Raw genomic sequence first — 14,840 nt, 5'->3', positions numbered from 1 at the left:
CACACCTTGTTGTTGTAGTCAGACTTCAGCATCAGACACATGAAATCATATCAGTTTTATTAATGTTTACAGTCTAGCTGTAGGTTTGAATTAGACTATAAATGTCATCTGGATTTGCACAATACTGCAAAATGTTTACTTATGCAGACTGACACCACCTTTAAAACAATAATCTGTCTGTGTGAAGAGATGTGTGGTGTGTTGTCCAGACGCCAGGCAGCAGCAATACCGAGTGGTTTAATGTCACACAAACAGAATGTGCGGTTCTGAGTGGTACTACTGTAACCACAATCCTCTCTGTCTGCGCACACACTCTTCCTACTGTATGTGTATGTGTGTGTAAATAGCAGAAGAATAGTTGTATTCATGTAGAATATCTGGCCCACATTACAGTCACTGTGTGTGGACACAGCATGACTGCAAGTAGGAGAGGAGGGAGGGATGAAAACAGGGAGGAGGAGAGGAAAAAACTACACAGAGGGCAACAGAAGTGCAGTCATCATCTTTTAATAAAACAACCTCTTTAGCAAACTTCACACTGGGCTGCCATGTTGCAAACTTGGAGGCATTCAAAGATACTGATTTTCTATATCTTTAATTTCAAACTGTTCCTACAGCAATGCAACCTGTTCTGAGAGTCGCTGGCAGAGTATGTGAGGCAAAACACATTCACCGCTCTCATACCGCTGGGCTGAACTGTACTCGATGTTCCACACTGTTCTTCCTGCTGCACTTTGACCGACCGATTGTGCAAACTGGTCGAGTGACATTACAGCATCACATGGTTGCCACAAAGAATTTGACGCAGTATAATATAATATAATTTTATTCTTTCTCGCAATAAGACGTTATCAGGTTGAATTGTGAGTGAATGGAAAGTAAGCAATCCTCTCTTTATTGTAGTGGCTTCTCTAAGTCTCTGGCGATCCACTGCTGATTTCCTGTTCATGGAAGTTGAGAAAACAAGTTGAAACAATTGACAAAACACACATTTCTACACAGTGCTGGATCAAATTTACTCAAGTGCTACTTAGGTACACTTTTGAGTTTTTACTTTTCATGAGTGTTTTCATTTTATGCTATTTTATACAATGAAGTAAAAGTACAAATTCAAGTAAAAGTACATAGTACATAAGTATTATCAACATATCAACTTATCAATGTACTTCTGCATCGAAAGAACTTGTGCTATGGAATCTATACTAACTATTACTACTACTATACTATCTATACGTACATTTTGCTTACAGCACCCATTTACTTTTACTCAAGTAGGATTTTGAGTGCGGGACTTCAACAAATGGGGGTTTTGGTAATTTTGCTTCAGTAAAGGATCTAAATATTAAATCCACTAAACGATCTGTACTTACAACTTTAAACATAGGACGTTGTGGTATTGCTGCTACAGAATCTAGGTACTTAATTCATAAGTTCAAATAAAATGTGTCATTACTGCAACTTGAACTTGATCACTTCTTTCCTAACCTGACCTTTGCGACAGACTATCATGCATAATCAAAGCAGAAATACTTCACAATCCACCTCCACGACATTGTCAAACATCCGTTTGAACCCTTTTTGAAAGTCTGGTGATACACTTCAGAGTCAGTGCTGAGTGACAACAGGAGGCCGTAAAGATCAAGTGATACTTCCTGTGTGATTAATCATGACAAAAGGCAGTGCACTTCAATATCCTTTATTTAGTTTACAGATGTATTCCATTTTGAAGTTCGGAGGAGGGAGAGGGAGCATTAGTGCTATTTACAATTGGTTTGAAAACGTTTATCTCTGTACAGATTTGAACCCTGATCAATATAAACAATATTTTTTTTTAAGACCTAGTACTGTTACAAAGCGATTCTTTAAAACAAAACAAAAAAACACGAAGAATAAGGATTACATTAAATTATAAACAGATGAAAAAATAATAATAAAAGAGCGCAGAAGAAAGAAATAAAAATACAGTCTGTCGATGATTAGGGAGGTTTTGCTGCTGTTAAGCACAAGACATTGTCAGCGAGTGACTGTGAACTGGCTAGAAGCTAACCGTATACACAATCGTAGACTAAACACCAATATACTGTATATCAACAAGATCTAGATTCATCATGTTCTATATAAGATTCATATTAAATATATTCTACACGTTACCTTAGTTTGGAACATTACTTCCATTGGAAAAATATAAAATAAAACAATAAAACTTTTCGTACATTTTTATTAATCTGATGAAGGAGCACATGCTTCAGTTGTGCAAAATGGACTTATTAATGCGGAGAGAGAATCAAGGAGAGAGTAAGAAGCAAATTAAGACAAATAAGGAACATTTTCATTCCGAGTTAATTTCCCTGCTTGGACAGCAATTTGTCGAGAGAGATCCTTCACAACACTGTTAAAAAAAGGAGCACGATGAGCCTTTCCTCGGAGAGAGAGGGATGGTGCATCAGGGAGGGAAAAGAACTGACCGCACGTTTCATTAATCACAACACTGGTCGGTCAGTAATATGCATGGACTGTCAAAACACAGTCACAAATGTCATGGACAAACAAATAACCAAAACAAGACCACCAACACTGGTTGTTTGTCTATTTGTTTGTTTGTTAGGCTTTGTTTGGCTGAAATATGATGACTGAAAGAGTAGGATGTGCTTGGCCTGTACAGCGCTCTGCAGACAAACAGGAATAATTTCTCTCTTGTGACCTTTAAGGGCACATGCAGAGGAGGGCAGTAAAAAGGACACAGGTGTGTGTGTGTGTGTGTGTGTGTGTGTGTGTACTGTATGTGTGTGTGTGTGTGTCCTGTTTGAGTTATCTGATCAGGCACGTCTAAGCTTCATCTGCTGCACCGAGGGAGATCACACAAGCACATATGGTTGGAAGTGTAGACAGGGTGTAATAGAGTGTGTGTGTGTGTGTGTGTGTGTGTGTGTGTGTGTGTGTGTGTGTGTGTGTCTATGTGTGTATGTTATGAGATGTTAGTGGTTAAAATTCTCAGCGGTCCGTATGAGAAAACAAGGCCACACACACAAACTCGGGCACTGCATTACTATGACAACCAGCTAGAATGAGGAGCCAATTAGAAGCTGACTTTTAACAGACCAGCTAAGGATGGCTAGACATGGTGTGTATGTCTAGTGTGTGTGTGTGTGTGTGTGTGTGTGTGTGTGTGTGTGTGTGTGTGTGTGTATGTGTGTGTGTGTGTGTGTGTCAGAAGGCTTAAAAGGTGTGCATTAAGAAAAAAAAAAAAAGAAAAACGCATGCAAATCCAGTTCCTTCCTCTTATTTTCAGTTATGACAAATCAAGTACAACAAAGGAATCAACTCTATTGTTAATCAATTTCCTGCTCCCAACTCTGTCCCGGATCAGCCTGAGCCTGCTGTCTTTCTATCTATATGTGAGCATGTGAGAGAGGGAAAAAAAAAAAGAGAAAGAGAGGAGAGTGTCAGTGTGTGTGTGTGTGTGTATGTGTCTGTATGCATATCCGCATTGTGGACAGGCTCCAGGACAGGGGACAAACTCATTAGGTCCAGGATGTTGAGGGCGAGAACGGATGAGGAGGATGGAGAGCCGGCGGCGGAAGTGTGTATTTACAGAATGACACAGCAGTTACTCTCCCCGGTCTTCTCTCTATTCCTCTGACCTGAAGACACACACACACACACACACAGACCATCATTATCAAGACAAACACTGATGCTACACAGAGAGGTCCCCTAAAACCTGTGCATATGGTTTCAAAACATTTTACCCAATCCAAATCAACTTTATTTATAAAGCACATTTAAAAAACAACACTTCTCCAAAGTGTTGTTTGATCAGAATAGCAAAAAAGATTAAATAACGCAATAGAAACACAATAAAACAAAAAAAAAGTTTAAAAGACAAAGGACAAGTCAAACGGGACTTCCTTGCACTTTATTTCATGTCTCACTGTTACCTGAAGCAACACGCCCCCATCAACGCCCACTTTTTCTTGCTTTTAGACGTATCTAACTCTCATCAAAAACAGTGGCTGAATGGTTAAAAGTCTAACCCTGAACACCCAGCCAGTAGTTTTTCCAGACTACAGTAACCATTTGAAAAACATACGTATTTACCTGTGATATTACTATTTATTAAGTCTATTCCACAGTGAAATCAGCAACTGTCTCTACATACAATCATCTTCTACTACACAGACACAAAAAGCAGACCTGTCATTTAATATGATTTATATTAGCTATATATTCTACACAATGTGCAGTAACTTGGAGATACACTTAAGGGAGCCAATTATTTGCACCAGTGGCTCTTCCTAAAACAGAAGCCATGTGTAGAGATAAATAATGGCCGGGAGCACAACGTTTAAAGTTGTTCCGTGTGTGAAAGGCCTAGTGAAAGGAAAGAAAGGAGACGGAGAGCTGGTTACCTTGGGAATTTGGCTCAGGCAAAGTCTCTCTGGCAACTAAATGCATCACTGTGGTCTTCCCCAAGGGCAGTTTGAGAGCTGGTGAGGGAGCCGCGAGAGAGAGAGAGAGAGAGAGAGAGAGAGAGAGAGAGAGAGAGGACATAAAGGTTATTCAGTGAGTTACAGTATACAGTATCTGTCTTTACAAAGTCATTCGCCATCAGTGTCACGTTCCACAGCAAAGGCTCCAAACTACATTGAAGCTGCTGGATGGGATAATAAACTATGGCTGAATATTGTGATGACGTGATCATTTATGTTGTCCAGATCAATGACTTTCAAAATCATTTCTATTGTCGTTTTATCTTACACACAGGAAGAGCTCGATCTCATGTAATGAACAAAGTTGTCAGTGCTTTTGCATGTATTTACCATATGGTGATTTACAGTATATCAATATCAGAAAATATCCTCATCAACTGGAATATTGATTTCCTACTCTCGACTCCATTACCACATAAAAATAATGCCACTTGACATAAAAACGTAACGGTTCAACACTGTTGAACTGTCTACAGCTATTTAGCAAATGATTTTTACACCAATATGAATTGAAATCAATGACTGGCAGGAAGATAGATAAAATGCATTCCGCTCTAACTACTGTATGCTTTGTAATATTGCACCAACACTACATAAAAACTGCTACATAAAAATCACACACCCAATTATAGATAACATCTTAGCTGCAATACTTGTAACTGTTACTCCCCAAAACTGCTTATCAATCGCGCAATTTGTGCTTTCATGTTTCTAGGTTTTCATTTCCTGTGTCTATGTTTGCATTTCAAAACCAGTCGAAGTTTTGGCTAGACTTTAAGAGGATTCTGTGTCAGAGTGCAAACATGTTAAACCAACGATAAGGGAATTATCAGATAGACGGCAGTAAGGGGATGAGTGTAAAAGGGTTAGGGACGGCCATAACCCCATTAACCACACAAAACACCAGTCACATCAAAATTGGGTTAAGTAGACTAAAAAGCCTAAAAGCCAGGGAGAAGTGAAGTGGTGTGCCTCAAAAGAGGACATCGTCTTTTTCTCTTCACTTACAGCATTCATTTTCACACATCCCTCCCTCCCTCCCTCCCTCCCTCCCTCTCTGTCTCTTCATTGTGCTGCTTGAGGTCTACTCTAACGCCAGTCTTGCCCCTTCCCTGACCAGTCTCTTCCCCCTCTTTTTCTGTATTTCCTCTCTCCTCCCTCTCTCCATCAAAGCAGGCTTGTCCAGAGCACTGAGGTACCTCTGTTCTGTGGCTCAGGAAAGGGATGAGAACAGCAAAGAACTTTCCAGCAACACACTGCTGTGATTTTGTGTGCACGTCTATGAGCACATAGAGGTTTTTTTTTTTTTTTTGGGGGGGGGGGGGGGGGGGGGGGGCGTGTACTTTCTGTGTTTTCTCACCTCCTAGTGTTACGTTGCCATGTAGAAAACGGCCCTGGTAGATCAGCCTCAGGATGTTAGGACTGCTGACCTGCTCTTCCTCCCAGTCTGAAAGAAAAAAAGGGCAGAGACAGATGGAAAGAGAGTTAAAGAGAAGCGTCAATGTGAGGAACGACAGATGATAATCATATATTACCCCTATCCTGCTTATCTCTTCTTCGTTTTCTTCCTCAATGACATTGACAATTTGTTCTTTAAGTTGTGTCTGACTTTCAATGTCATTTGACCTCTTTCCCATAAAACATCCTCATCATCATTACTGTATAATCTATAATGTCTGAACTGGGAACATGCAGGTCTAATAATGACATTTCACAACCGTTTGGCTCCTTACTGGCGTTGAATTTGCTTTAAAAAGCACAATAAACAAAATCAGCATCTGATTGAACATTGCTAATGAAGCAGACTTTTGATTAGCAATTAAGAAAAGGGCACAAAGGCTTTAATTGTTAAGGGGCTCTGACCAAGTTCAGCAGAGCAGATATAATGAAAAGCTTTTAATTTTGCACCAATATAATTTACTGTAGTGCATACAGCGTAGCGAGAAGACATCGGTCACGCCATGGTGAAAGAAAAAGACCACCAACAACCACACTGAAGATATTTTGAGCCATTTAGAGCCTTTATTTTAGGTCATTATATGCATAATGTATCATATGTGGGCTTTGTGGGATGCACTGCAGAATTTGAAAAAGCAAAAGAACACGAGGTGTGGCTTGGGAAGAGCTGAAGACAAAAGTGAAGGCATTAAATAAGAGAGAAAGCAGTGGGAGGGGTTGCACGGCAGCAGAGTCTGGCCACCAGATGTTTGTCTCCAGCTAAGCGGAGGGTGTTGGTGCTGACTGAGTGCCTGCTCTCGGTCTCACGGGGTTCAGATCTGTTGTCTGGGAGGAACGCGGTGCGCTTCCAAGACTGACAAGACTGAAAGAAAAACTCCTCGTCAGGGAGAACCTGAGTCCATCAGTATAATTTATAGCTTTTCATGCACTGTGGGCTTCTCTTTAACTGGACTACATACTCAGCACTGTGTGAAAAATCTACAGTTTGTTCAGACCTGACAGTGGTGTGAGGTCGGCACTATCAAATGAATTCTTACACTGGTGTAGCAGCACTTTGGGAGTGGGTGTATTTCAGAGAGGAGGTGGCTGTGCTGCAATCCCACATTCCTGTATGCAATGATAGGCCACTCTAATTAGCCAAAGATTACACCAAAGATTGGCACATCATTCCCACACCATTATAGAGACCTACATGTAAGTAATTAGCAGTGGATTTGAATGTGATCTCAGGTCTCTGGATACAAACTACAGCTCCTCAGCTGTCTTTGTTATAAAAAATACAGCCACAGTATTTCAGATCAGTCTGGCTTCCAAGTGCATTAGCAGCTACATTGTTAGCAATTACGGCTAATCCAAACACACTGCAGCTGTGCTTATGCAATGATGTGATTTATTGCAAAATAACATAACATGAGTCTATATTATCTATGCGCAGAACATGGGAAAATAGCAAACGTCCCAGTAATTGCACCCAAAGTCCGCATACGACAATCTGGTTAACATCTAGCAGTTAATGTGAGGCAGACGTGCCATTCACAGCAGCGCAAAGATCCGTCACCTACAAATCACACTTAGATCCACACAACTCAACTCGTCGTACGTAAGGATGGAAAGCTGTTATGCTGGCTGGCCTAAACAGCACTGTAATAAGGTATGACGTCAGTCAGGCTGTGAGGCATGTCTGAACACAGCAGATCTCATGACCACAGCCACTGTATAAAGTCATTTATATTCATGTATATATTTAATAATCTGTTGGCAAAAGTGATGATGATGATGATCAGGAGGGAAAGAGATGATGTTCAACTAGAGCTCAGCATATTGCACATATTCTTTCATGCTGGGAACATTTGCACATTCCATCCTCATTTTCTATGAATGATTCTTGTCTTTTGAGAAGTTGAGAAGTGGACAATACAAATATTGTGACAGTGAATTTGTACATGTGATGCCGTTGTGTGTGTGTGTGTGTGTGTGTGTGTGTGTGTGTGTTAGACCATGTGAGGTCTATGAGACATTTTTTTCCAAAATTAGAAATAACAGTGAGTCTCAAATGACGTCAATGTCTGAGTGACCTGTATTTACTTCCCCCACATACTTCTGCGGCCACTGGGAGCAACCACTGCTACTTCTTTAACAACCGCCACTGCCAGTAACAATCACTGAAGTATCTAAACGTAGCTACTCACCCATCGGCCAGTTGTCATAGACGTGTTTGGCGATGTCTGCTGCCGAGTCGTTGGGAGAGAAGAGGAATTCTTTCGTCTTTCCGCTCACTAAAATAAGCCGCAGGTTTATCTGCAACACAGATAAAAACAAGATGGGCTCATTAGAAGTGCAAGTGAAAAACATTACCGGACACCTCGAATGAATCATAACACAAACAACTGTCCCACATTTCACATTAAACACAGTCAAATCAGGAAGCACCCAGGTTCAAGTTGAGTAATTAAATAGGAAACAGAGGAAGGATATGAGGACCCTGAGGAACATCCCTCCGCAGGATCAACTCCCATCTGTCTGTCCAACTTCCTCTTCATTTTTTTCCAACTACTCTAAATCTCTGTTTCTTTATCTGCGGTTCACAATTCTACACCTCCTCATCTTTACCTCTCACAAATCAAATGTTTTGTTTTGCCTTGCTCTTCTACCAGGAACGGTTGTTTCAACATATACTTTAATATATGATATTTTTCACGAGACTAAAATAAAGGTTTTCTCATTTTACTGCAAATTAGTGGCACATTTTGTCAACCGCCTAGTTCTCTCTGTTTATGCAACTGCATTTTCCAATTACATTTTACTATTCTTTTACTGTTCTTTTTTATTGTGTATTGAATTTTGAGGTCAACTTCCTGGATTGGAGCACACTATTAAAACCCTCTGGCTTGCAGGCATAAAGTAAATTTAGATTGTTATGGTTTGTTTTTTTTTTATGAATGAGACTGTGAATATTTCTGTAATTTTAACACAAAGAAACTTGGCCTACAAAACATGAACAATTAATTACTAAATATCAAATAATACTGAAGGCTGTTAAAATGTGCAACCATATTTTATTGCAGTAGTCAGTAGTGACAGCCAAGTATAATAATAAATGACTAATAGTGTGACTTTAATTCACACTGGAGAGTTTCCTCTATTCCCTTTACAAGGAGTTCAGTCAGCAGGTAAGGAATTGTCATTATGCCTTCTACCGCCTTGTTTCTAAATGCTTAGTTTAAGTCAGATGGTTTATGGTAAGATGAGGGAAATAAGGCCAGTAAACTCATCAGAGCTGGAAGTGGGTAAACTTCAGTGTAACTGTGGCTGCGTACTAAAACCCACTGAATTGGATTATTCTCGCTCATAGCACATTGCGTCACATTTTATTGATTCCTCACTGTTTTCTGATTTCAAAATCACTTCTCCCACTACATACAGTATATCGCCAAAGGTCCTGATTCCCATCGTAAATTACAAACATGGCATTTGTAATTGTTTGATCAAAGGTCAAACAATTACAAAAAACTATTACAATATTCCAATTATCTTGTGATGTCCAAATCACAGCAATTATCGGCCTAACGATCATAATGTGTGTCCCCATCTTTACTGCGCCACCCTCCTAGTCTATGAACACACACGACAACAAATGACGAAGACGAGAGGGACTAAATCGTTGTTTACATCTGATTGGCGTGACTTTGCCGGAGATAATCACAGAAGAGAGAAGAGGAACAGATGTGCGTTGCTAATCATCACATCACTTTGTGCATCCCTTTCCTTAAATCACCCAAAAAAAAAAGACAGTTTCGTATTTAGATCCACTCATTTGTGTATCAGTTGCATGGTATCTGTTCACTGGCATGATGTGCGTTTAGCAGCCCTACAGTATACCTTTAAGTTTGCCTGCAGTGCGCGTAGCGGAGAAGCACGTGTGTGATATTGTTACTGTGAGTGTCTGTTAGTCCTCTACATGACACCCCCTGCCCCACCAAACCAACACACACACACACACACACACACACACACACACACACACACACACACACACACACACACACACACACACACACACACACACACACACACACACACACACACACACACACACACACACACACACACACACACACACACACACACACACACACGGCCGGCTGCAGTGACGTAACAGAGCTAACACCGACGGATTGAAACAGAGATCTCTGTAAGCACGTTATCAAATCAGCTTATAGGTTTAAGAATTGAAAAGCCATAGAGAGACATACATATACGCATACATACATACATATATACAGAAAAAGCACATACACATGCACTGACCTCAACATTAACCCCACAAACACACAGTTCATACACACCTGTAAAGCTGCTTCTAAGAGATCAGATGAACTTGATAGTTTTGAGCTTCTGCTTTTATTTGTTTCCATTTATATGAAAATAAAGAAATAAAGAAAACTCTGGTCCGTAAAGCATGAAAGGAGTCAGAGACGCATGAAAACCATATGTGTGCACTTCTTATACAAACTGAAATAAATAATAAACGCCAGCCACAATAAACAGCTGTTTACTGCTGTGATTCGCAAGGGACAGTTTCTACTATACAGTTAAGATACAGATCAAACAGCAGAACACTGGTGGGTGACTGGCCGAATGGGAGATGCACATTATCACATCTGCTGACAGTTTTTTTTTTTAATACATATGCGCTGCGAATGACTCTGAATGAGACAGACGAGGACAGAAATAATGAGAAAGATGCACACATAGAGAGCATCTTTACATAAGCAAGGTCTCGCTCCTTCCTAGTTGAACACCTGGTCGTTACCATGGTGTCACCATGGTGACAGCCAGAGGTGGGTGGCTTAACCTGATAACACCTACAAGATAGCTTTACCTCCCGTCTCCCTCCCTGCTGCCCATTTCCCACTGTCACATCACATTGTCTTCCTCTCCTTGTAGCAATCTCTGCATCCCCTCCCTCCCTCGCTCTGTCTGTTTCACTCCGTCTCCCTCCCCCCTCTCTGTCACTCTCTCTCGCTTTGCAACAGTGTACAGTGGAGGAATGTGCAAAGCCAGAATAACAAGAGGCACAGAGCTAGCTTCAACTGAATGAGGTAAACTCCTTAGCCTTTCCCCTTTAATCATCAACCTGCACAATTTTCAATCTCTTTGTTGTTATTTCTCTCACTTTACAGTCTTCCTAAAATTCAAACCTAAATAGAAAGATAAGTAATAAACTGAACTGAACACCTACAGGAGATTTTGGAACAAGTCAGCCCTCTTCATGACCATCACAAAAACACAAAATTAGGTTATATACTGTCGAAGAAGTGTTTCAAACCTCAAGTAGACTTTAGGGACACGCAGAATGTCAGGTGAAGCTGTCCTGGTGGCTCAACACCTTACCAGAACACATTATATTGCTTTTTCCTTTAACTTGTCACCAATCTCCATCTCTACAGGTAAGCTAGCCTTGGTGTCCATTTTTCTCCTTTTTTCCTCATGTCACCCTTTATTCTGATTTTAACTGAATCAAGGTCTCTGTTGCTCTTTTCCCTCTCCCTGCCCCCTCTCCCTGGAGGTCGATGTGCCGTCTCCCTAGATACTCTTCCGCAGAGCGGCTGGTAATGAGGTTTCACAGTCAGCTCAGGCAAGTACATTCAATTACCATCTATTCTCTGTAACGAACACAGCGGCTCCAGGTATGGAGAGAGCAGTGCCTCATGCATTCATGCGTAAACATACCTTCACAGCGCATAGACATATCTGCAGGCAAACAACCAGTTACTCATGAATACAAACGCAGCACATCCTCCCTACGAGCCGCCTCGCTCTGAGCTCAGGATGATAGAAATCAGCTGTATGAAGGCTCCACCAGTTTGCAGAGCTTGTGGGGGACTGAAAGAAGCAACACAGTGAGCATTACACCTCCCATCAATGTGAGTATGTGAACGTATTTTAAGTTCTGGTATCAGAATACGATAACATCCTGATGCGGCGGCTTCTATTCCTGGCTACTTCTGAAGAAAATCAAGTCAGGGAGGAGGCTACTTGTGCATGAAACTGGTGACCCTGCTCCCTGCTTGTCAAGCCTCCACTGCAGACCAGACATTCAGACACACTACAATAATGTGACCCCGCTGCCAAGTTGTGCCATGGTGTAAACATGTGAGGTAAGCAAACCCTTGGCTAAACACTGTTTGCACACGGTGGAGAGCAGGAAATTCAATGCCATCTATAATTATTCCTCCCAGAGTACCGCTCTCAACTCTTTCTCAAGGCGATTGTGTTTGTGTGTGTGTGTGTGTGTATGTGCGCGCGCGTGTGTGTTTACAAGTGCATTATAGGGTATTGCTGCTCTTTAGACCCTCTCCAGCAGTCAACAAATTATAGAGTGGGAAGCCTTCCTGTGGGAATATATTAGAGTAGCTTTATAGGTAGTCTAGGCAGCAAGGTTAGCCTCTGCTGTCAGCATGGATTCCTAACGGTATGAATGAATTTAGGAGAGGAGGTGGGTGATTATCCCGACCTGGGTCTGTTTAAAACAAGCCAGCTGGATCCAGCAGCCAGCCTGCTTTGACTTGCCCATTAAATCTGGAGAAAATGTGACTGTAACCTCCAGAGTGTAGCTAGACAGCACTTTGAGAATACAAATCCTCCATGATCAGGCGCTGATTGATAATTGCTTGTAGGCACTTTTTTTCCTGGCTGTCAACAAATTTAAATAATTGCAGCTACAACATGAGAGGCATAACAGGCTGTGTTGCAGCTTATTGGTCAAACTGTGAATAAAACCCAAAGAAAAAGTAGAATGAAAAAGAAGAAGAAGAAGAATGGCCTGAAAGATGCTCGTCCCATTTTTTTTCTAATTAGTCAAAACTGAGTAAATAAAAGAGCTTTGCTGGATTTTGCAAACACATTAAGAGTTCCAGCAATTATTAGCTCCCATTAGCACTCACATTCTATCATGGAGCCATTGTTTTCTATAATTGAAAACACATGAAAAGGGCGTTTTCAGAGAATCACTGTGCATGGTGGAGCGGCATGCTGAATACACGAATCAGAAGCTGCAGCTTCGCTTCCCTAGATGTTACAACGGCAAGCAAGCTCACAGAAAAATATACTCTTTTGATTTGTTGAATAGCCTGATTTTGAGTTTGACATATTCAATACAATATTCTAAAGGTTTTTTTTGTTAGTGTGAGTTTCCTCCGTTCTGCGCACACATATATATACACACACACAGAGCGGTTACGCAACAAGGACTGACTGATCATAGTAAGATACGAGAAACAAAGCCTAGGGCAAGGATTTGTAATCTCATTGTCTCTGTGAGTATGTGAGTCTAATAGTGTTGGAGTGGTGCATTACTGTTTTGGGGTACTTTTCAAACTTAATTTTTCACTTTTATTTTCCTCAAAATGTGGTCTTTTTAATATTTATTTCAAGATCTAACGCATTACCATCTGGAGACAAACATACCAGCTGAGGACCAGCTGGCTATTTTCTTCCTGGGAAGGAGCGAGAAAGATTTCTCATTAAAGGCAGAGGACAGCATCTTCAACATAAAAGCAGTGAAGGTTCGACTGGAGCAACAAAGCACCTTTAGCGGCACTTCAGAAAGACAACTTCAGAATAATCTCATCACAAAATTCATGACATTTAGCTATGAAATTAGAGATTAGAATTCACATATTCTACTTGAAATGAAAGTGAGCTATCAAATCATACTATGCCCTTTTTTATGTATGTCATGTATTGTACTTTTTTTTATCATTTTAAGGCAAAGTTAGGATGAGCTTGAAGGCAATCCGAACATAGCATTGATATGAAGACACACAATCATACAGTATGTGTATACCACAAACATCTGCCTCCCTATAATCTGATAAAGGATGCAACAAACCTTTTCACTGCAGTAAAGATCTTGAAATAAAAAACAGGGCCTTGACCCAGCTACAGTTTGTTTATAATTAACTTTATTATTATGTTTAAAGGGCGTTTATCTGTAATGGCTAGTGAGTCATTTTTTTTTGTTCTAACCTACTTTGCCTGCAGCTTGTAATAAAAAAACACCCCTTAGATGCATAACGTTTGATGCAGAGATAGAGAGAAAACAGGCGAAAAACATAAGGACAAAAGGTTGAAGTGAGACTTTTCTCCACATGTGACTGAGATATGAGGCAAAGCTCCTGTTCTCTGCATTTTTTATCTGGAGACAGTTTGTCTCTTTTTTTTTTTTGCTGTTACACAAGCAAAACAAAAGCTCCAGCCAAGCAATCTGACTGGTCAAGATTTATTCCAACATCGCTGATTATGCCTACAGTCATGCTCTGCTGGTTGCCATGCCAACGCTTGTGGTAACCAGGGAGCTAGTTAGTCATGTGTTTTTTTTTTCCTGTTCTCATGCATGTGCACTATGTGGACGCCATGACAGACAATGCTCGTGTACAATCAGTGCACAAATAATACTGTGCCATCACATTAACACAACACGAGCTGGTCTTTTAGTGCGACTACAGGTACTTTGGTACTTCTGGGAACACTGAAGGAGCATCTTTTAAGTTGTGATCACAATATTCCATGTGTATTTAATATCATGTGCACATTTGTGGCTGAAAAGGGTTTTTTTTGCTCGTGTTTCAGTGCAGTTAATATTAAATATTTATAACCTGATCAGCTACAATAACTTGCAGCTACAGGAAAACCCTTTCAATAGCAGAGTTTCCTGAGTCCTTTCCCGGTTGTAGTTACTGTGTTCGCCTCTACAGGGCTGAAGAGTGAAACATCAGCTTTAAGTGAAGAGTGACTGAAGTGTTATTGTGTGTCTAAGAAGCAAACTGCTGGTCTTTTCTTAAAAAGCAAATAGGATGTTGTTTTTCAGAGTCTCTTAAAGAAAATGCA

General features: G+C 40.6%; 1 protein-coding gene across 1 annotated transcript in view; it reads right to left on the bottom strand.

Moving 5' to 3' along the window:
* Positions 1–1,680: 1,680 nt before the first annotated feature.
* Positions 1,681–14,840, bottom strand: part of ubl3a (ubiquitin-like 3a) — a 33,194-nt gene continuing 20,034 nt past the window's right edge. Inside the window, exons 2-5 of the mRNA XM_070844285.1 lie at positions 8,138–8,246; positions 5,851–5,937; positions 4,410–4,487; positions 1,681–3,641 (exon numbers count right to left, since the gene is read on the bottom strand). Coding sequence (XP_070700386.1) covers positions 3,589–3,641; positions 4,410–4,487; positions 5,851–5,937; positions 8,138–8,246 — 327 coding nt within the window. The 3' untranslated portion in view covers positions 1,681–3,588. The remainder of the gene's footprint in view (positions 3,642–4,409; positions 4,488–5,850; positions 5,938–8,137; positions 8,247–14,840) is intronic.

Source organism: Pempheris klunzingeri, chromosome 14 (genome assembly GCF_042242105.1).
Source record: "Pempheris klunzingeri isolate RE-2024b chromosome 14, fPemKlu1.hap1, whole genome shotgun sequence".
Taxonomy (NCBI): domain Eukaryota; kingdom Metazoa; phylum Chordata; class Actinopteri; order Acropomatiformes; family Pempheridae; genus Pempheris; species Pempheris klunzingeri.
Note: the sequence above shows the minus strand (reverse complement) of the source record. Positions and strands in the feature narration are given on the sequence as shown.